General features: G+C 38.4%; 1 protein-coding gene across 2 annotated transcripts; it reads left to right on the plus strand.

Annotated features, from left to right (window-relative positions):
* Positions 1-912: 912 nt before the first annotated feature.
* LOC133445819 (integral membrane protein 2B-like) lies at positions 913-23,265 on the plus strand. 2 transcript variants are annotated; one of them, XM_061723289.1, is made up of 7 exons: positions 913-1,156; positions 18,858-19,010; positions 19,965-20,033; positions 20,510-20,647; positions 21,180-21,290; positions 21,396-21,546; positions 22,420-23,265. In XM_061723289.1, the coding sequence occupies exons 1-7, from the start codon at positions 1,073-1,075 to the stop codon at positions 22,506-22,508; spliced, it is 795 nt and encodes a 264-aa protein (XP_061579273.1). In that variant the 5' UTR covers positions 913-1,072; the 3' UTR covers positions 22,509-23,265. The 2 variants fall into 2 exon arrangements, with proteins under 2 accessions (XP_061579273.1, XP_061579274.1); XM_061723290.1 differs by having other exon boundaries at positions 914-1,156; positions 18,858-18,989.
* The last annotated feature ends 413 nt before the right edge of the window (positions 23,266-23,678 follow it).

The following is a 23,678-nucleotide window of genomic DNA, read 5'->3' on the forward strand; positions in this document are numbered from 1 at the left end:
ATTTTTTGCCAATATGCAACTCATACCATGCCATAAATTGGTCCATTGATCCACCAATTGATTATTGAAAAGGCTTAGTTGAAAACAGACGCATACGACCGGGGGGAGGTAGGAAAACAGCGGAGAAGTGAGCCACATGTTGGCTACGGCCCGGGCAGGTACGAATGTAAACAGAACGCTGACAAAAAGTCATTGTTGAGCCAGTCAAAAATTTTTAAAATATTAATTCAGACTAAAAAAAAAAAACATTTTTTCAATTTTGAATAATTTAGGGTATTTTTATTGGGGGGGACAATTCATGTTTTTCAGAAATTGGGGGGGACATGTCCCCCCCGTCCCCCCCGGGATCTGCACCCATGGTGAAATCCTAATAAACAAAGTTGGAAAAAAAAAAACAATAAAAAGTAAATGACAAAAAAAAGATGATAGTACTGGTTTGTAGAAACGTTGTTGTAATGCCGCGTTCCATTTGTCCTCGGAAGTGGGGATTTCCCAGTTCTCAGTCGGAATTTTCAACTGGAACGCCCCTCGAAGTGGGATTTCCCACTGGGAAAGTGGGAGAGTCTTCACCACCCCCGAGTTACCATTCCAAGATGGCTGCCCCGGTTATAAACAGTAGAAGAGAGCTCTGTAAAAATTCGTAGCACTTCTTTCTAGTTTTGGTCACACTAAATCAGTCGTATACAAGTATTGTTCGGCATATATATGCTGCTATAGTGTAATTTACATTTTTCATGTGGTATATGCGAACTACAAACTTGTTTACCTACTTTGTAACTGGAACGCTGATAACTCGGCTGTGACGTCAATCCCAGTCCCGAGTTCCGAGTTCCGTGGTAAATGGAACGCAGCATAATTGTGCTTTTATTTTGGCAGTTTCCGGCGGAAGCCGCCCCACGTGTCCTCCCCACCTTACCTGACCCGACTGTTTTCACAACAGAAGAGACTTGGCCGTCGGTGGAGACCTAGCTCTTCCCAGCGGAGCGACTTCTGTCCGTCTGTTTGTTGTTTATACAGCTCTTTAGTTCGTCTTTCCCCCGCTCGAAGTTGCTGTGTCGGCCCGTGTTTCAGGATGGTGAAGGTGTCGTTTAATGCGGCTCTGGCCCAGAAGGATGTGAAGAAAGACGCGGAAACTCTGATCCCCGCCGACGAAAGGGTGAGCGGTTAAAATGTCTGACCTGGACCAGCCGGAGAAAGAAACGCTGGTTGTTTCAGCCCTCGACACATATATAATAGCGGTGTCATGTTCCTGTGGTTGGTCGGTAAACTTTGTGTAACTTTGACGCAGTTGTCGAGTATAAGCCTGTTATAGTTTCGTAATGTCTGAATTAAAGGCTGATTTATGGTTCCGCGTTGCACCAACGCAGAGCCTACGCCGTAGGCCTACGCGGCGACGCGCACCTTACGGCGTAGGTTCTGCGTCGATTTAACGCAGAACCATAAATCAGGCTTAAGGGTTTGGTAAGCGCTACTTCCTGAACCCCCCCTTATTGTTGTTGATCCCAAGTTAAATGCTCAGATATAGTTTGCAGAGTTACTCGCCTTCTTTAATGTTTCTCGTCTCTCGCAATGTGATCTGTGTAATTTGCAGTGAAAAATCGATCTTTAAAAATGAAGTTTACTTTTACAAAAAAATAAAGTGCTCAAGACCATTGTCATGTTCGGAGCTACAGGGCTGGGAGGACTGTTGTTATTTTATTATGGTTTATGAAGTGCCAAACTATATGCCATTTTTCTAGCAACTAAATATACAATAAATAGAGAAGTAACATTACCTCATGTTATCTAGTCTGTAAAAGAAAAGTGCGTAGTCCTTAGATTGGGGGGAATACCCATTACCACTGTCAATTTCTGCTGCGTTTGGTAACTGTATCTGACTTCTGGACCTCTTGAAAAAAGTGTGGTCATTTCTCACTCAGAGGAGTTTTTGTTTCTGTGAACCTGTAGAAATCCTGGAGACAGGTTTCCTACAGGTGCTTGAAATCCTTGAAAGTGCTTGAATTTTAGTTTAAGTGATTGAAAGTGCTTGAAATTATAACTCTGTGTCTTTCACAAAATTGGGGTCAGACTGTGTAGTTTAGTTATGACAAGGAGAAATCAAATCAGTAAGATGAAACATAACTAGATGTTTACAGTACGATACAATGTACGTAATTGTGATTAAAAAACAGAAAAAATAATTATGAGTGTATATGTATATATATATTCCTGTAGATATTTTACCCCAGCGATATGGTGCTTGAAGATTTTGAAAATGGCTCTTGAAAGTGCTTGAATTTGACCTTGAAAAATGTGTAGGAAACCTGTGCAGTGAAAAATCTATCTTTAAAAATGAAGTTTACTTTTACAAAAAAATAAAGTGCTCAAGACCATTGTCATTTTAAGATCTACGGTTCACACGGCTGGGAGGACCGTAATTATTTTTATTTTAGTTTATCAAGTGCCAAACTATAGGGAATTTTTCTAGCAACTAAATATACAATAAATAGAGAAGTTACATTACCTCGAGTTATCTGGTCTGTAAAAGAAAAGTGCGTAGCCCTTAGATTGAGGGGAATACCTGTTACCACTGTCAAGTCCGTGGGTATTTCTGCTGCATTTGGTAACTGGACTTCTGGACCTCTTGAAAAAAGTGTGGTCATTTCTCACTCAGAGGAGTTTTCGTTTCTGTGAACCTGTAGAAATCCTGGAGAAGTTACTCGAGGGTTTTCCAAGTTGTTATTTAGACTTCCCTCTGTCTCTGAGAGCTGAGCAGGGGTTTCAAATGAAGACTGTTGTGTGAGGTTGAGTATACGCTCATCTCGTTGTCAGCTGTGTCCCCACCCTGTTATGAAATAAACTTTTATGTTTCAGGAAGACGGAGGAAGTTTTAGCTGTGTTTGCAATTTGAGAGCGAGGCGTCCTCAGTGCAATCTTATCTTGATACAGATGAAGTGTGGGAACATTTACATTAAAAATGTGTTTTGTACAAGATGGAGATACTAAGCCAGATTCAAAACCACAAAGTACTGTATATCTCTCTAGTTTCTACACAGTATTGCTGGGTTTCTGTGCTTTCATACGATGTGATTTTTGTGCAGCACAGCACAATGACCATCTGCCTGGTTTCTGTTTCAGTCTGACTGAGTCTTATCTTTATAATCAGAGCTTAATGTTTTCCATGTGAGGATTGAAGTGCAAACACAGCATGCACTTTGGGGGGGTTTTTTGGGACATTGAGGAGAGGTTGTTGTGTCTTCTGTAGAGCATCATTAATTACTTTAAAAAAAAAAAACCCTGAATCCTTTAAAATCCCCTGCTAAGCCTTTCAGAGCAGTTTGTGAGTTAAGTGCATACAGTTTAAACATCATTGCTGTTCTTATTTGATTTGCTGTCATAAAATGCAGATTCACTTTTATTTGACTGCTTGTTGTGTGTGTGTGTCTTATGAATCTTAAAGGGGACCTATTATGAAAAACACGGTTTCTCTTTCTTAGTTCATCATTGCATTTATACAGTTTAGATTCTGGATGGACACCAGGCACTGCTTGGATCCTATAGTTGTAAAAACTTGAATATTCAGAGCTGATACTCCACCAATTGCAATTTCCTTTCTCTTTCCCTCTTTTTAATTTCCTCATTTGATTTTGGGCCATTTAGTGTTTATTTTCCTTACAAGAACTATAATCAACTGCATACAACTATAGGTATTTGATTTATTTATTCCAGAAAATAAATATTGAATAATAAACATTGCATTTGCATTCAAACAAGTGGACTCCCCCGAGTGTGCATCTTTAGTTTTTTTTTTTCCCCTCCCCCATTTTTGTCAACTCTACTCAGTTAAATTGTAGCTCTTATCTGTTCATCACAGCGGACATCTTCTCATCTAGTCTGGTGTGGGTTCGTCACACCCTCATATGCTTTGCCTTCATGGAAATGTTCCTGTTGCTTTAATTCCCAAGGCAGGAAGCTGCCCATCTGGTTCAGCTGCTGCTTTAAACAGGAACCTGCAAGCCCTGAATGTTTTGCTAGACAAAGTGACAAGCTTAATTATTTGACCTTATCGCCACCACTTCAAGTAAATATTTGATTAAAAAAAAAAGGAATAAGCTAATATTGAAGAGGGTTTTAGTAGTTTGTTAGTATCAGACGTGTAAGCAATCTCTTGTTTCCTTTTGTTACCGTCATATTATATATATTATATTATATTATAAGTTCAAACTTTCTGATGAACTGAGGTGGAGAAACAGTCTTATACAGTCAGAATCCTCTCACTGGTTGTCTCGACTTTCATTTCACCCTTATTCTCATTTTCATCTTGTCTTATAACTTCTGGTCTGCTTTCCCAGCTGTTAAACTCTATTTCTGTTAGATTTACAAGAAGCTCTTTTTACTTCCACCAAAGACAATAAATTATTTTATTTATTTTTAAAAACATTGATGAAGTATGTTGCAATCTTTCTGACATTATTTGCTATTGTCATTAATCATTATGATTAGGGCTGTTCGATTTTGATTTTTGATTTTTTTTCTCTCAAAATCCGATTTTCGATTACGATTATTTTGTGAATTGACAAAAGGCAAAGAAATGATTTCAAATATGCTGTTTTTTTATTGAACATTTGCCCCATTGGGCTTTAAGTGCAAACTTTGCTCTTATTAAACCAAAAATGAATGAATAAAGTGCAAAACCCTGTAAAATAAGTTGAAAAAAAGTTATAAAGTACTAAATAAAAATATAATAAAATATAAAGTTTTATCTCTGAAAAAAAAAATCAGCAAATCAGCACTTGCAAACATACAGTAAGTTATATTTCCAATTAAATAAAACAAGACATTTTCTAATTAAACTAAACTGGGTCTTTGCATGCTAAATAATAATGCAACCCATGAAGGAGGTAGAGGTGTGTAATGTCAGTCATTACATTTGCTATTCACATTTGCAAGTTTTTTGCAAGGAACACGAGCCGGTCTACCGCATCTGGCTTGAGGGATGCCCGGTGGCATGTTACAACGCCCCCTCCTACACTAAAGAGCCTCTCCGATGGGGCACTTGTCGCAGGTATTGAGAGGTATTTCCATCAATCATTAATATGGTATCAATCATTAATATGTGTGCAGACAAGGTAAAAAAAAAAAAAAAGTGAAAAATCGATTTGACGAGTTTCACGTTTTAACATCGTTCTAATTACATAATCACGATTACGATTTAAAATCGATTAATCGAACAGCCCTAATTATGATATATATATTTGTAGACCCTGTTAACCGGGACTGTCTTTTATTTGTCTGATTATTTTGTTAGTGCTTTTTTCTCAGATAAATAATCAACAAACGAGCTCCAATCAGCTTCAGCTTGGTTCCAAAACACTTAGCAGATTTATCATATGAATATATCTAATGAGCTGCTGCTATATGAGGGCTTCTTGCAGCAATGAACCCACCAGGCAATGAAATACCTCAAGAACAAAGCGTTTGTTAGAGCTTCTTGTTCAACAGGAAGTAGTCGTTTTCCTGTTCGGCTCCACCGTGACTGTTTGAAAGCTCATCACAGGCCACATTCAGGGAGATGCTAGCCTGAGCTTTGAGCTGTGCTTAAATATTAAGATTGGCATTTTTTCTTATTTTTCATCTGATTGAATCTCATAAACTAACTGAGTAGTAACTGACAGACTGGGCTTTGGGTGACTTGTTTAGCCTTTTGAAAATTGATGCAGGGAATTTATGCAGAAGAGTCAAACTTTGAAAAAGGTGGGAGGTTTTCTTATGGTTTGATAACACATCTGGATCCTTGTGTTACCATGAGGTAAGGGTTGCCTAATGACCCCCAACAGCAGCACATACCAAGAGGCATTGACTATAGTTACATCATCATAAATGTTAATTTTGCTGCATCTTTTTACTGAATAAGGGACTTTCGCTGTGCAGTCCTCTTATTTATATTAATTATCCTACAGATAGTATAAGTTGACAGTCAAACCTTACTATTAAAAGAAACCCATTTCTCACCATAATAGGTTCCTGGTGATTATTTTAAAACAAGTTTGAATATAAAGCACATTTCTGATAGATTTTCACTCTGAGGTACAAAGTCTTTGATTGAAGTGCCAGCCTCTCTTCTTCATCTGATGATTTTGGAGGCGATCTGTAAGCTTTAGCACCAGCGGTTACCTTGGATACACTCTTATTGAACAAGCACAACCTTGCAAAAGAAATAAGAAAAACACTTCAGAGGCTGCATTCATTACTGCTGCAGTATTTTATAAAGTTATTATATATTCAGGGTCAAGCAACACAATCGCTCACTGATTAAAGTACTTATGAGATCAAAGGGGTCTTTTAAAATAAGATGGGTTTAGTAACTAAGATCTTAGTCAGTTAATGAAAGTATTTTGATCATAATTTGAATTACAAGTGCCCCAGAGTAACAGCCCGTAGAGAAGTCTGTTAATCTGGAAATTATGTGCAAGTATCGAATCCATGTTTATTATCTGTTAATAGTCAAGGCATCACTTTGTCTAAAATGTTACATAAAAGGGAACTCACCAGTTTACTACCAGAACTTACCAGCATTTAAAGTCTTATTTTAAATTAACCTACCAACCTGCTTTCTTCTTGATCGTCTTTTCAATATTTGCTTATTTGCTGATCAAGCCCAACTCAGTGTTGCTATTCTCAGACTTGCAGCCACATTGGTTTGTGCATTTGACATAAAGATACCTAATAAAGACAGCCATAACAGTGACTTTCAGAGTAAACTCATTCTGAGGATGTTTTCTGCACAGAAGTCACATGCTATAAATAACCACCAGCTGGGTTATCTTAAGGTTAACACCAAGACGCATCTGAGCTTATCTTTCTGTAGGTTCACACGACAGCCGAGGTGCTGCTGCGGTGTGAGCCTCGTGCAGCAAAGATAACATTGGTGGCTGAGCCGATTCTCTGAGCAGCTGCAGCGTTTGAATCCTCCTTGTTCTGTTACAGCTTTACATTCAGACTGCTCTCTTACATGATGATGAGTTGTGGATGGAGGTCATTAAAGATCAGTTTCCACACCTTTTTTCCTCAGAGGTGCTCCAGCAGTGGCTGAGAGTGGGACAGATTGGTCAGAGTCCCCCATTGTTGGTTATAAGAGAAAGCTTGCACACTGAAATACCATACAGGAATGTGGGGCCGGGTGGATTTTACTAATTAACTTTATATGAATACATACGTTCGACTCATACGGTCTGGGTTTTATTTGCAAAACAGTCCCCAACTCATCGAAGTTTCTTACTTGAACCATTATCAGCTTAAATGGGCACCATGATTTTGTTACGAGTATGTTCTTATTCTTTATCATGTGTTGTTACAATTAAAACAACAGGTAATCATGCTTTTCATGATGGAAACGTTCTTTAATCCTTATTGAATTAAGCCAGAATGTTTTTGGGTTAGTAGTGAATCTATCCATGTCTATTTATAAATGAACAATAAAACACATTGTTTTTTTTTAATATCAACTCTAGTACAAAATGACTTCATGTCCACAAGTTCTTTATATAAATATAAGATGTGGCCCCTCAAATTGAGAAAATAATTAGACTAACATCTGTGGGAGTGAATGAGCAGTTCCATTTTATGTCCTAAGTTTAGTGGTCTGATTTAGTTTAAAATTTAAAGCTAACATATTTGCTGATGGGTTTGTCTCTGTCAGTGAACATATGACAACATTAAGGGCACTTAATCATATTAAAGAGACAGAAAGAGAGCATGTTCCCCTCAGGGGAGGTCCTCCAATTCCCTTGGCTGAATAACAATGAATATAATCAAATCAAGTGTGTTTGCAGATATCCAAAAGTGAGTGGTCCATTAATGATTTTAATGATGCTTTAGTTATGTTAAAATATTTAAATTCATGGTGTCTGATTGCTTAACTATATTATACTTGCAAAAGGGCTTTCTAACATAGTTTGATGAGATGATCTCTGATTTCAAACAAGATATACTCGAGCTTTATCAACCCACTCACAGAAACTACTGAAACGATGAGTTCTGGGCTATGTATGTTATAGAAATGTACTCTGTTGGAAACATCAATGAAATGGTTGCTTTCATTCTGGCAACTCTGAGCAATATCAGTTATAGAACGTCATCAGTAAAAATGGTGATGGCAAGATAAATGGGTATTGTGAAAGTCATGTTATGTTCAATCTTTATATCCATGTGTGTTGTGTCTCTTTCAATAATTACTTATGATTTAAAATAGCCTTTTTTAGTTCAAATGGCCGTCATTACTTGATTGAAAGTTGCAAGTATTGTTAGTAAGATTAACTGGTGCTTGTAACAAGAAAAGACACCCCATTACCAGCTAAGTTAAAAATGTAGCCTTTAAATCCAAAAAAGAAAAGGCAATTGCCCATTAGATGTACTGTTTTTAGTCTTAAAGTCTTTAGCCTAATCCAATCTAATCGGCAGCCTAAAAAGCGCAGAGCGTTAATGTCTTAATGATATGAAGTAAGAAAAACCACAACATTGAATCTATGTATACAAGCAGTCTTTGTTGTTTTATCATGATTAATGACTTTTGAAATATATTTTGTTTTCTTTCTGGCTATGATTAGCTTGCCATTATGTATCTCTTAAATGATTGTGATTTGAAGAGGTTCATGGCTGTTCCGTCTTTCTTGAGACTCCTGATCTAAAAAAGATGATGTGCAGTTATAGACACCGGAATATTAAAATAGGAGCAGATAAATACGGATGCATCTCTGGTTGTAGGTGTGACCCTGTTAATGATGTGGGTGTGGGGGAGTGAAGCATTATTTTTATACAAATATTCAGTTCAAGTGCTGCATATGATTCCTGACCTTGTAGTCAACATGTTGAAGTGTCTTTGGGCAAGACACTGAATCCTACGTTGCCTCTAATGCATTCATCAGCGTGCGATTGTGTATGTAGCATGATAGAAAAAAACACCACAGACACTCATTAGATGAAACTTCATACATCTTTATAGACTAAGAGTGATGTGTCAATGTAATTTGTAGTGGAAAAGCAATTTGAATTGTCAGCAAGACCAGAAAAGCCCCATCTAAATGCAGTCCAGTTATTTGCTTGTTACTGTATCTGATGGCTCATTCAGAATTTCTCATGGGTTGTCTATAATGGAGAGCTTTTTGTTCAGTGACCTTCTGTCCCTCATTTACATAAATGTCTCTTGGTTCTGTCTGATGATTTTTCCGACTGAAACAAAACCGAGAAATGTCTGCTTTTGATTAAGCTGCCAACTTAACAGCCCTTCCGATCATCGAGGATATCTGCACTTGTGCCCCTTTTCCATTACACAGTTTTTGACTCAACTTGGTCTCGGTGGTTTTCCATTTAGTTTAGTTTTAGTTTAGTACCACCTCAACGTGGTTGGGGCCTCGTTCCGCGTTGGCCTATCGAGCTCCCTCTGGGTGCGGTTGTCAGCCAAGAGGCAGAGAAACAGGTGGAAATTCTCATTGCATGAGGAATTAGGTTTGCTTGGCATTTTTTGCCATACAAAAAATTTGTTGTAAAGTAAATAGGGTTTTAAATATGGCGGGTGTGAAGGAGTTGTGAGTTGTTAGTCTCTGGCCAGTCAAAGGCCTGCAGCCTGGTGACGCTGCATTTACAGCCCGACTCAGCTCGGTTGGAGGCCCTGGACAAGTAGTTGTGGAAAAACAAGGTACTAACTGGTGATATCACCTAGTGGAAACCCCTTTAAAACAGAGTAGAGTTGAGCTGATTCGAGTAGGTACTAGTGCAAAAAAGCCTCATTGTTTTAAGGTAAAACAAAGCTTTTAACTGGGTTAGCATTACCTTGCAGCACAGCCTTTGCCTCAGATAGGTTAGCTACCGTGGGCTAAGGTAGTTGCCATTAGCCTTGTGAGTTTACCTCAGATAATGGAGCAACTGGGCACGATACCCAAAGTTTTAACTTTAAATCTAGTTCTAGGTAGCTATTTGTAGGTGTGAAGTTACGTGGTGCTGTAACTTCAAAATTACTACTTATGTACCATTGGATGTGAAGTTCTGTGACACGGTAGATCTGAAGTTATGCCATATGAAATGAAACTAATAAAAAGGTAATGAATTTAATCTCAGCCTGTAGTAAATGAGATGGTTTGACTAGGACGTTTCCCTCTGCCACAAGGCTTCGACTGTGACCTGCGAAGCCTTGGCTCCAATTTAGCTAATCCAGGGCTAATCTTTCAGGAACAAAATATGAGTTTACAGACTCTGTACCCAGGCCAAGGCTAATATTTCCATCACAGGTTTGCACAGGCGTCTCCATTTAGTCACTGCCATCTTTTTTTAAAGTCTTTACAAGTTAGCTGCTGATATGCAGGAGTAGAGTTCATGACTACTGTGGTTCATTTGTACTCTTAAGTATTCCTGGTGTTGGAACTATTCAAACCTCAAGGTCAACCCTTAATCTGCCCGTGAGTTACATCACAGAACTACTATCAGTGATTTAACTTGGTTGTGCTAAAAATACGAGGTGAAGAGTGTGAGCAGAAGTGGACACTGGACAGTCCTGTGATGGTTCTGTGATACTGACCACAGCCCCACATGCTGAGGCCTATCTATCAGCTACCATTGTCTTTATACACGTAATGGTATACGTCATCAGTTACTTTTTTTTTCTGAGGAAGACAATACTTGAATAAAGGGCTTCCACCTGTTTTAAGAAGAAGCAGATGATAATTACATTTTAGCAATTGCTACCTTCATACACATGGGTAGACTTAATCACAGATTTAGATTATGGACCAAAGCTTGTCTTGGTTACTCACACAGGTCTTTACCTGTGTGTTCTGATTGCCGTCTTGGGCATGTGAATTCCTTGAAAAGGATTACAGTGGTAATCAGTCAGATAAGGACTCACCCAGAGAGCTTTAGCAGCCTCCCGCAGAGCACCACCAATCACTAAAACTCAAAGGGGCGATTAACCAAACAGGCAGATATGTTGTCTTGAGCCCCGGACAGTCTTCCCCTAGTTCACATCCACATGAACAACTTCCCCTCATAATGGTGATAGTTACAGCTGACATGCAATGTGATCATTAGGTGGTATATTCATCAGGATGTAACAGATATCTTTTTATATTCTTTCAGAATATTAATGTATGTTCCTAACTTTTTTGAATCAAATCATTTTGTGATTGAGGGCCTGGATTAAACTGTAATTCCCTTAAACTAATCGCAATGCATTTTATGGGGAAGTTAATAGGATTTGTATCAGCAGAAAACTTTAAGATCTTTTACAGTATCATTGTGGATTACGACTTCTTTAAATGTTGCTGAAATGCTGATTCCAGTTTCTTGGACAGTATACCTCTCAACCTCTTTGTCTCGATTAACTTAAACCACTGGCCATCTTCAGACGGCATACACTTCAAAGGAAAGGATGGAGTTTCATTCCTCAGTGCAACTGAAGTTAAACCTAATCTGGTTACTGATACTCACCTGTCTCCACAGAAACAGAAACTCAAGCTGTTGTCAGGTGGACTGATGCTCAGGGTACTGCAGGTTGATCCTCTTAAGAAATTTATTGGAAGAACAAACCATGCGGAAGAGAAGAGGAAGCGCAAAATAGCACTTTAACAAGCGGTGTGACAGCAAAAGAGGCATTATAAACACTAAATAACTTAATTACGTGCCAGAAACACTATAAATGCTGAAAGGATCAATATAAATACTGAAATATCTATTTCTGATAAAATAGATGTACTGAAAAATATTGCAATATTACGTTTTGCAAATAATTTGCAAGAGGATGTTGATGCAAGACTGCTATGTTTTCATATTCTTTACTGAGCGACAGATGGCTGTGTATAGTGCTGCACACACAGCAGCAGATAACTAACCACTGAATAGATCCGACCAAAGAGAGGGTACAAATCAAAAGATTGATCTCTGTAATTCAAGAGTCAATAATGGAACATTTAAAGTTTATTTATTTAGCCATGATGACCTTGACTCAAAAGAGTTCCCGCTGAGATAGATGTGGGGGTTGGAATTGGAGATCGACGGGCAGCTAAGGTTGTAGACTGGGTAGGGACTGAAAGAACACGGCTGCAGGTACAAGTGACTAGACATGGTGGCTGGGGAGAGGGAGTCCTGGCCCCCTGGGATCTTAAATTGAATAAGTGGTAGTTAATCGATTTCCAAAGTCATTTCATTTAAACACCTTTTCAGTATTCAATGCAATTACATGTGCTTAATCACAAGCTCTGCCAGTGTTTCTGCAAGTAATTGATAGATGTCTTCAAACTGTCAGATAGGACTGCAAACAAGAAAGGAGGGAAAGGAGGTCTAGTCCTTTCAAATATACAGTATATATAATATGATGATATTAATGTACTGAACTGAGTATCCATCCTTGCACCCCCTGTTGAAAGTTCTTTTGGAGCCTCTTTCATAAGCTCTTTTCTGACTGTACATTTAGTTCCTTTTGTGTAGGGCGTCTGCATAGTTCAGTGTGTAGTCAGTAGAGTGTGATAATGGGGGAGTGTCAGCGCTGGAGTTGTGAAATGTTTCGTCTCAAGGCCTGTTGGGTCTTGTCATTGAAGCTTTTATGAAACCCTTGTAAAACAAGAAAGTCACTTCATGAGTTCCAGAAGAACTTTCAGGATGGTCCTGACACACAGTTTTATACATCTTACAAAGTAAAATGTCAAAGTAAGAAAAAGCTATTTCTGACTATAATAAAAAATACTATTTCAAATTGGTCACACGACATCCTGTCATGCCACTAAACGTTTTTACTATTACTTATTTATTAATTATATTATCCGTTAATTTGACTGTCCTGTTGTTACAGACATGTACAGTATACCAACTTTAACAATCTATAGATATCTCTGGAATTTGGTCACAGTTTTAAAAATCACCATTATATTCAATATCTTCTGAAATAGAAACAATGGAAGACCTCTATGGCACATCCAGGCCAAACAGGTTTAATGGCTCTTTGAGGGTAAATGGGGACTGAGTTACACCTTGGAGGGTAACGCAATGGATGCGCATATGCACTACTGTGAGGCGGAGGAGAGGAAATACACTTTTGACCACGCAATGATTGACAGCACTCTACATCTGACCAATCAGAGGCGGGTGCATGTAGGAAACATACGAAAACTCGTGCTTCACTTGAAGGTGGCTATGTTGTTGAATTGTGTTTTCTTAGCACTGTAGTCTGTGCATAATAATCATACACAACAACAACAATATAATATAATAATAATTATAATAATTAATAATAACCCATGCCTCTCGCCTGTAATTAGCTGGGATAGGCTCCAGCAGACGCCTGAGACCCTGCAAGGGATAAAACGGGTTTTGAAAATGGATGGATAATAATAATATTGATAATAATAATTATCATTATAATAAGTATAATAATAATAATAACAGCACATGGCAATAGGAGTAGTTTTTGTTAATATTAGTAGAAGTAGTAGCACTAACCAGACAGCTGAGCGAAGCTTTTCAAAACTCAAGCTCACCAAGACTTCCCTCCGCTCATCAATGGCACAAGAACGCTTAAGTGGCTTGGCTATCATAAGCAGCAACCCAGAAAGCAGTTTTGGGCTGCTGGGTGGTTCAGTGGTTAAAGCAAGCGGCCCATGTACTGAGGCTACAGTCCTCCTGCAGCGGTCGAAGATTCGAGTACCGGCCTGCGGCCCTTTGCTGCATGTCGTCCCCATTCTCTCCTTCTACTCCCCTTCCTGTCTACACCTTGACTAAGGGCCACTAGAACCGCAAAAAAATCTTTAAAAAAAGATGGCAGTTGTCATACGATGACCTCATTGATGACTTTGCATCCAGGAAATGCAGATGTGTTCATCTGTAAAAGGCACACGTGCATGTTCACTTCTGCTTTCAGACCTGCTGACCTGCTTTCAGTTTTTTTGGGAGGATTGGGGTGGTGGAAATTCTTTTGATGAGTAATTGATGACTATTTGTGACTCACATTTGTTTGTTTATTTATTTATTTCAGTTTGAAGTTTTTTTTATTTAATATTTATTTATTTCAGGTTGAAGTTTTTTTTTAAATAAATATTTAGTTATTTATTTTCAGTTTGACGTTTTTATTTAATATTGATTTATTTATTTCAGGTTAAAGTTTTTTATTTGATATTAATTTATTTATTTATTTACGGTTAACATTTAGAAACGGGGCCAATTTGGACAGGGCCCTAAAGTTCTTCTAAATATATATGTAGGGGGTAAGGGTTTGTACAATGACTACGTTTACATGCAGTCAAAATTCGGGCTACGGTCAATATTCCGGTTACTGAAACATTGGGAATAATCTGTTTCCATGCTTGATAATTACATGGTAATTAATCATTTGGGATATCTCCATCAAACCAGCGACGCACGGAGAACGTCATGACGCAATTCCCGTCATTTCTGCTTCTTCTTCCTTTATCCAAATCCAAAACAACAACAATAACAGCGGCACGGCGGATAATCCGACCAGCTTGTACCATTTTGTTTCTTGGCCCTGCAATATGCTTTTTTTCAGCGTATTCCAGCGATGCTTGATCTGGTCTGGCGTTCGTACAAATCCTTTTTTGTAAATCTCGCTATCGCTGTTCTTTCTACCATCTACTAATGCCAAAATATTCATATCTTTCATTACATTTATGAAGTGATTAGTTTACTCCTGGTCTTGCGTTTCTCCGTGTTTATAAGAACTTCCTGGACTCAAAAGACCAAGATTCCTTGCGAAAAGAACATACGCAGAAAACAAATTCCTGTTCCTTTTGATGGGGATATTCCGTTAGGCGTTTACATGACCGAATATTCGGGTTAGAAAAGGAGTAATCCAGGGGTCATATTGGGGTTTTTAAAAACCGGAATATGAGCAAATTCGGGTTATTCAAAGGGGTTATTGGTGTTTACATGGCCGAGCAAAACCTGGTTATTGCTAATATTCCGGTTTTAAAAGGGTTATTGACTGCATGTAAACGCAGTCATTAATGCAATCACTACACAACCTTTCCTGGAGCCACTTCTGTATGGTAGCAGATTGTCGACCAAACATCTTACACCTGCTTTTTAGTTGGTTCCTCTCATTTTATGAAAGCTCCTATTTTAAAGTAGTCCTGAAAAAAAAAACCGTAATAAAAGCAGTTTAATAAACAATACACAAAAAGGAAGGCGAATGTCCTTCAGTAGTTTATGAAAAGTTACTGCAGCTCAATAAGTTATTATAGAAATGATTGGTCAAACAAATCTTCTAAAATCTATCTGAATAAAAATAAAAGACTTGAGTTTCTGGTTTGCTGCAAGAACTCCAGAGCACAGATGGTTAATATTGTAATCTGTTTTTGAGGACAAGGCTTCCTCTTTTTTTTCTTGTTTTACTTTCTGTTCCTCTTTTATTTTTAAACCTTTTTCTGGTAGTGACCGAAGGTTGGCAGTTCTATTTGAAAGTCTGTTTCTGTTAGAAAGTCACCCTGTCAAACTGACAACCTCTAACACAGTGTATTTGCTCCTTTCTCATACTCCTTTTGCCTTCTCTTTAAATTTTTTAAAAATGGTTAAAACTAACTGCCTTTCCCCCCCTCATATTTGGCTTTCGTGTGATCTCAAACATCCTCTTGTCTCAACATTTGTCTTACTCAGCGTATTGCCTTCCATTTGAGGAACTGGACAGTCAAACTGTTTCTTTGAGTTCCTGCCTTGCTGTTTCCCAAAAACGTTTGCAGTTTCTTTTCATAAAATGTCCCCTGTTTTAATATTAATACTGCAAAGGTTTTCTTTAGATACATCAGCCCTACTGACATAACCGAATATTATTTTCGTAGATTGTGGTGTTTGTCAGATTGGATGAATACCATGATATGCAGTGTATCTTTTAATATTGAAAAAATAAAAATTACAGTAGAATGTTTCTTGTAAAAGTATAATTGCATTGGAGAGTATTTTTTTATGCTTATCTAACGTGTTACAGAGTAGGGTTTTAAAGTCAGTTTTGTAGCAGAAATAAGATGTGACCTTTTCGAAGCTCATTTGTTGTTTAGTTCTTGTGTGTGCAGTTTCCTACCAACAATAGTGGCTGTTCCTGCTTGTGCTGCCATTTTTAATCTGCAGGAACAACGGCAGGAAGTGTTTGTGTCCTTGAGCTGCAGTGTGTGGTACTGTAATAAGCTTGGCCAGGATGAGAGTGAAAAACAAACTTGAGTTCTCCACTAAAACAGAAGAGTTTATTGTAGAGTCCATCAGCTTTTTAATTATAGATTACTACTTATATTGGACTTAAAATGCTCAAATCTACAGTTTTACCTTACTCTTCCGCTCGTAAAATGAAATATTTCCCTCGTCCGTTTTGTATTTATTTATATATATATTTTTTGTTCTAATAAGAATTTTATACTTGTACAAGAACTTGACAGTGTTTTCTATGGAGAATGTGAATGGAACTTCTGAGACCAGATCTAGAAATAGTATATTATATATCATGTTGTGTGTCTGTTTCTTTTTTTTTTGTTTTGTTTTTGTTTTTTTTGTTTCCCCTTTTACATGTTAGGGTATGACTAGGTTTGGTGTAAGAAGTAGACACTTTGTTTTACTCCACAGGTGTATCATCTTAATATAGGTCAAATATTTTACCGATTGTGGTAGCACCATCAGCTTCAATTTCCAGCATGTCATCTTCACACATGTAGATGATTACTATCCCAAAGAGACCGACTTTGCCTCACAAATGGATGGCAGCAGTCCATTTTTGAAAGAAACACCTTAAAGCGAAAAAGTACTTTGTGCTAATAGCCTTTCTTTTTAAAAATTATGTTGTTTTTTGGGGGCCTAGTGACAGGCTTGCCAGCAGGTTTTTTTGTTTTAGTTTAGCTAGTTTGAAACTTCAACTAAAGTAGTACCAACATTTTTTTTTTTTTTTTTTTTTTTTTTACAATAGTAATAATACATTTTAATTATAGGTACCTTTCAGGGCACCATATATAAGACAAAATATAGAAAAAAAACACAATAGAAGTTATTATGGTATTATGACTGAGGGAAGGTGTTCTGGTAATAATTTGGGCAGCAGTTTTGAACCAGTTGAATATTTTGAAGGGACTTTTCAGTTAAGCCAAAGAGAAGAGAATTACAATAATCAAGATTGGATGTAACCAGCGCGCGGGCTAAAGTAGCAGTTGAGTAGGGCGTGAGAGACGGGTGCAGATGACAGATATTACGTAGATGGAAGTAAGCTGAGTGAGTGAAATTGTTAATGTGGGACTGGAATGACGAGTGCTGTGGAGGACACCCAGACTCTTAACCTGGGGAGAGGGAGAAACAGAAGAGTTTTTGGCAGAAATAGAAAATTATTTGTCTTTGGGAGAGTGGATTATGTGCGTACGAGCGGTACCTTGGTTTTATTACTGTTAAGTTTGACAAAGGTATGGGAAAATCTTATTATCTGTAGGCAATTAGAAAAAGAGTGGGTGAGAGGGAGTGCATGGGTTTGGTGGGCAGGAAGAGCTGGGTGTCATCCGCGTGGCAATGACAATTTATGCCGTAGTTCCGGAAAATATTGCCAAGACGGAGAAGGTATACAATAAACAGGATAGGTCCCAGTACTGAATCCTGGGGTACACCACAGGAGAGAGGGAATGGTTTGGATATAAATGATTTAAGCTGAATGAGCCGAGTGCGGCCAGAGAATATAATTTACACTAGTCCAGGGGCGTGATGGATAGTCCAAGGGCGGCTTTTCTGTCAAAAATTATGCTATGTGAACTTGTATCAAAATTAGCTTTACTATAGCTGATTTGAGAGAAGAGATGGTCTGAGACTCTTTACTTTTGGATAGTGTGATATTGAGATTAAACGCAATAAGTTTGTGGTCAGAAATGGGGAGATACACGGGTGTAGCAGGTGAGGTTAATGCCTGCATGGCCTCCTACAGTAAGCCATACACAGTAACTGATAGTACTATCTCAGGTTGAATTGTTTACTTGCACGTTAATGTATGATTTGAAAATGGCAGTTATTAGTAGGCCATTATAAAGGCACATTTAATAGATAACTGTTGCAATTTATTTAACCAACGCTGCCACACAACCGAGTTCGACCCGCTCAAACAGGTTCCTTCTAATCTCTTTAATTAATATGAGAATTCATCTGGTTGGTTTTTGTATGTTTTTTTAAGCTATTTTTTTACTAGTAGCAAGCCTAGTCTATAAAAATTCACAAATAAAGTCATTATTAGGCCCAACTTTACCCAAATACTTAATAATTATTTGCAGAATTTCTTCCCAGAAATTTCAACAGCCTGAAACTTGTGAGAAAGTTGTGATGAAAAATAAGAAATGACGTGGGGTTTCTGTAACAGAAACCACATAGTCTGTTTTTAGACATAGTGAAACAGGAAGTAATAGCAGTTGAAGCAGTAAGATTTATGTTAAATTGCAGTTATTTCTATGGGGGGGAAAGGGTAGGATCTATGCTGACAGATATGACTTGTTTTAATTTTAGTAACTTTCCATTCAATCTGAATTTGATTTTAACCCACTTTTTAAAATGCATTTCAATTTATGAATAGCATAGGAAGCAATTCTGGAAACTATCTGATACAATTTGATGCTTTGAGCTTCATAAAATAGTTTTTTATAAAAAGCACCTCCAGCACCAGATATGCCATGTAAAGTTGTTGAAAGTCCAAGTGGGAAATGCTTTTCTTGGGGAGATGACTTATCAATGGATGGGGGAAGTATATAAAATAAGTAAAATGTTATATTAAGGATGGTGCTGACTCTTGGAGCATTTGAACATAAAGGAACATCTTCTGAATCTCTGAATATAGGGTGGAAACAATCAAACCTGATGTCATCTGCTTCTGTGTCCTGCAGGATGCCGAAGGGGCTCTGCTGGTGCGTCGCCAGTCTCGAACCTGGTGCTGGTGCATGTGTCTCGGTCTGGCTCTCATGCTGTCTGGAGTGGTGGTCGCAGGAGCCTACCTGTACCGCTACTACGTCCTGGAGGTGAGCAGTAGTGAGCTGGAGGTGAGCAGGAGAGTCCACGGTAGTGGGAAACTACCTCATCAAACAGAGCAGCGAAATAAACAAACATCAGAGCTGGTGTAAAAAGACTAATGAAATGTTAAGATAGGACAAGCTAGATCTTATAAAATTGGCTTCTTGTTCTGTCAAGGCCCATAGGGGGTTAATGCAGAGATATCAGATGTATTGCTCCACTCCAGTAAAGTCCTGTGTAGATGCTGCATCACAGGCTTCACAATAAACCCACTATAGGGAATTAAAATAACAAACAAACAATGAATGATACAAATCTGATTAGTTTTGGTTAGTAGTTAAAAATCAGGCACAAAAAGTAAAAATAAGTACAAAGACAGCTGAGATCAAATTGTCACATTATTATACCAAAAGAAAAGAAAAAAGGAAAAACTGTTATAAGTCACTGCAGATTGACTTCTCCTGTTTGTAATAATTATAGCAGCCTAACTGAAATCCTTCAGCAATGTATACATTTTATGTATAATAGAATAGTGAACTAAAAAGGCCATGGAAGATCTTTTTTACAGAGAAGTCACTAAGTTGCTGCTGAGTTTACTTGAGTTGCTGTTTTATTTAATAATTTTGTTATCACGTACCAAAAACAAACAAATATGCTGCGCTGGTAAAACTAAAACTAGTTTTACACACTATAAAGTTATACAACAGGCAGTGTGCGTGCGTTCACCTTTCAATCCTGGAGCAATGCACATGTCACAACATTGTAAGACACCCAAGGCGGAAGAACAAGGTTTTAAACCTTCCAGAAAAGTTTTACGTTTTTACAAAGATGTTTTCAATCACTTTGATGGAACACAACCCAGTGTGATTAGTATTGACGTTTCTTATTTGCATTACCCATCGGTGTCAGTACTTTTCCCCCACTTTTTTCTCCCCACTTTTTTCTCCCTTATTCTCCAGCGTTATGTTCCCTCTTCTGTGCAGGATGACGAGGTGTTTTTCTGTGGGGTGAACTACCGTGAGGAGGACTATATGATTCGGGAGGACGACGAGGTTTGTTAAAACTCTCACTAGGTCATTTGTGATCCTCTCCAGTCTCTACTGCTTTTGAAATTTTTACTGCAGTACACGTTACAAGAACTCTGAAATGTATCATGTCAAATGGAAAAACTAGCCTCAACCTGTTGGAGACTTTCAGTAAAGTCAGTTTAGTCAAACACATTTCTACATTTATTATGCGTTTCCCCGCAGAGGTTTTGTATCTTTGTCTTAAAACTATGTCCAGGGATTTTGCATATTTTTTTTTCAGTTGGTAGACATTTTTCCAGGTTATATTCATTTCTCATTGAATCCCTTAAAATGAGCATCAGGAGCTGAATACAATTTAACAATTATTCAGTATGAAGCTCATTTTTGGCTCAGACACCTTCTGTACTTTATAACATAATTCTGACGATAATTATACTGATGATGATAATAATGATGATGATGATGATAACATTTAATGACTTGTCTTGGCTGACCCGTAGGCCCCTGAAGGATTCCACCTGCGGCAGCTGCAGGAGAGGATCCGGGTGCTGGAGGAGGATGAGGTGGAGATGATCAGCGTGCCTGTTCCTAACTTTGAGGACGGAGACCCAGCTGACATCGTCCATGACTTCCAGAGGGTGAGACAGTCCACACTCCCACTACGACCAGGACAGCAAAGCAGCACTCTGAGTCCTTCAAGACCAAAACTCTGATTGAGAAACAACTTATCTGACATTGTGAAACCAACTCCACAGCCTGATGAGCCCTTTCCATCATCACTACCACTCTGAAACCTGCTGTTAATTGACATTTGAGATGAATTACATTATTAACATTTAGTAATAGCTTTTATCCTAATTAACTTAAGACAGAGGAGTCATAGTCATGACACGGTCACATAAATCACAAAGTAGGTGCAGTTCAGTATGCTTTCAAATAAAAGTGAATAATACACAATTTAATAAAACAAATATATATAAAATCATGGCTATTTATCCATCATTTTCACTTTTTCTCACTATTTCAAACTCTGTTTCTACAATGTTGTAACTCACTGAATTCCTGCAGTGTCATGGCATAAGGCCTTTCATTTATCAAACATTCTGAGATATTTTTTTCCCTTCAAATGTTTATTGTTTCTAGTTGCTCACCAATATTCTTCATTCCCAGAGATTGACTGCTTACCTGGATCTGAATCTGGACACATGCTACGTCATCCCACTCAACACCTCCATCGTAATGCCTCCCAGAGACTTTTTGGAGCTGTTGATCAACGTCAAGGTAAAGATGGCTTCCCTGCTAAGGATTTTACATAATATGTATATGTATGTTAGCTTATTTTCAAAATGTGTGATGAGAGAAATGAATGTATTCTTGTGTCCCCAGGCCGGCACTTACCTGCCCCAGTCTTACCTGATCCACGAGGAGATGGTGGTGACTGAGCGTCTGGAACGTGTCGACCAGCTCGGCTACTTCATCTACAACCTGTGCCGTGGCAAAGACACCTTCAAGCTGCAGCGCAGAGACAGAATTCTGGGTATTTATATTTATGTGGATCTGTGACCAAGCACACATGGGATTGGATACAAAAATATGAGCGATAGAACACAAGAAAAATTAAAGCTGCAAGCAGCGATGAACGGGCCCTCGCGCGTGCAATTTCCACCAATAAACGTCAAGGACTCAAAACGAAGTCCGATGACACCACCCACGACTCTCTGTCAAACCATTCAAAAGTTATAGAAGAAAATAGGGACTATCAAATGTCGACCAATCAGATGAAAGGTGGGGTGCGCTTTTTGGCGTCTATCGTCGCCACGGTAGCGCTTTTGACTGAGAAAAGTAATGCCCATCGTCGCAGGATGGAGACGCACATTTTGATGTATAACACACCTGGGTGCACGTTACGGTTCGGGCTGCATTAACGGCCAAAGAAATGGCATAAATTGTGCCATAATTACGCGATTAATTCAAAATGGCCGACTTCCTGTTCGGTTTTGGCCATGACGCCAAGAGACTTTTCTTTAAGTTGCGACATGATACAGGTGTGTACTGATTTTCGTGCATGTATGTCAAACCGTATTGTGGGACTTGAGGCACGAAGTTTTCTAGGGGGCGCTGTTGAGCCATTAGGCCACGCCCATTAATGCAAACCATTAAATATAAAATATTTCGCCAGGCCTAGCTTGCGTGCAGAATTTGATGACTTTTGGGGCACGTTTAGGGGGGCAAAAAGGCCCTCATTTCGTCGAGAGAAAAAAAAGGTGCCTAAAAAGGCCCTAAAAAAGGTGGTCAGTTTCTGAGCGTAGCTTGCTTCATGTCATTGAAAGAAAAGCTTTGTTGCAGCAGCATGATGAGACACCAGATGCTTTCATCCACTAATGCACTAATGACTGTTGTCTTCTTACAGGTATGCAAAAGCGTGAAGCTATGAACTGCCGCAAGATTCGCCACTTCGAGAGCAAGTTTGTGGTGGAAACCCTGATCTGTGAGCCTTAAGACGCCTCATCATTGCACCACAGCTCTTAAAGTCACTGGCGTGCAGTGACATTTCTTGTGTTTTCAGCTGTCAGTTTTCTGTTCTTTACTTCAGGTCGTTAGAGTGAGTGAGGGGAATGAAATGTGAAGCTGTTTGGTTACAAATTCATTGATTGTTTAAAAGAAACAAAAAAAGAGGTAAAGCTTTTATATTTCCACTTTCTGCACAGGGGTCATCTGGGAAATCTTTCTACAAATAACTAGCTTAAAGCCAGCTACGTATCTAGTTATAAATTATTTTAATCAAAGCAACTCCAGAATAACAGTATCTACATTTATTTTGATAGACATAGGAAAATTTACTGTTTGCCTTTCATTCAGTTAACATAAGACTTCATGAGAGAGCAACTTTTGTACCACTGATCCTGGTTTTTGAACCTCGTCAGTCCTGGGATACTTGTTTTTTGTATTTTATCTGCTGTAGCTATTAATACACTCCACCAGTTTTTTTTTTTCTTAACTGGAAAATGATCTTAAAGTAAGCGTGTGAAGTAATGCTTCTCTCAGCTTTAGAGAGTGTGAAATTGGAAAAAGAAAATGGTAAATCCACAGAAGTAAGGGCTCACAGGAAACACACTTATGTTAACATCTTTTTCACAGGTTCTTCTTTTTTGAATGTGTAATTGTTTTGCAATAACTCTTTGTTTTACCGATTTGTGTATATAATCTCTTTAAAGATATGAACAGACCAACACAATAAACAAAACAGAAAAACCAATGAGTGCATTTGTCTGGCTTTTCTGGTCATTTAAGGTGTGTCGTCAACCTTTAGAACCGAGGACAATGTTTGAACTTTTTATGTTGCTGTATTGGTGCTTTTACTTATTCAAAGGATCTTTTAACTCCTCCTGATTGATTCCCGTATTTTGTATATTGCAATAAGGAACAGTAAGTATGATGGGAGCGGTTACTCGTGCCATCACAAGCACTTGAATCCTCAGACGACTGACCCTGGATCAGCTGTCACCACCCAGCTTGTGTCATCTGATCACAGTGGAAATTTGTCCATGATTAAAGTTCTAATCAGAGGGTCCCATTTCCCATCATCCTACTCCGAGGATCATGGGAAATGGGTGAGGTGTTAGGTGTTGGATGGAGGGTCACCTTGAAGGACCAGAGAGGACCTTTTGA

This window comes from Cololabis saira, chromosome 6 (assembly GCF_033807715.1).
Source record: "Cololabis saira isolate AMF1-May2022 chromosome 6, fColSai1.1, whole genome shotgun sequence".
Taxonomy (NCBI): Eukaryota; Metazoa; Chordata; class Actinopteri; order Beloniformes; family Belonidae; genus Cololabis; species Cololabis saira.

Coding starts and splice junctions, on each gene's coding strand:
- LOC133445819 (XM_061723289.1), top strand. CDS start 1,073: ATGGTGAAGGTGTCGTTTAATGCGGCTCTGGCCCAGAAGGATGTGAAG. Junction 1,157..18,857: donor TGATCCCCGCCGACGAAAGG/GTGAGCGGTTAA, acceptor TGTGTCCTGCAG/GATGCCGAAGGGGCTCTGCT. Junction 21,547..22,419: donor GCGCAGAGACAGAATTCTGG/GTATTTATATTT, acceptor GTCTTCTTACAG/GTATGCAAAAGCGTGAAGCT.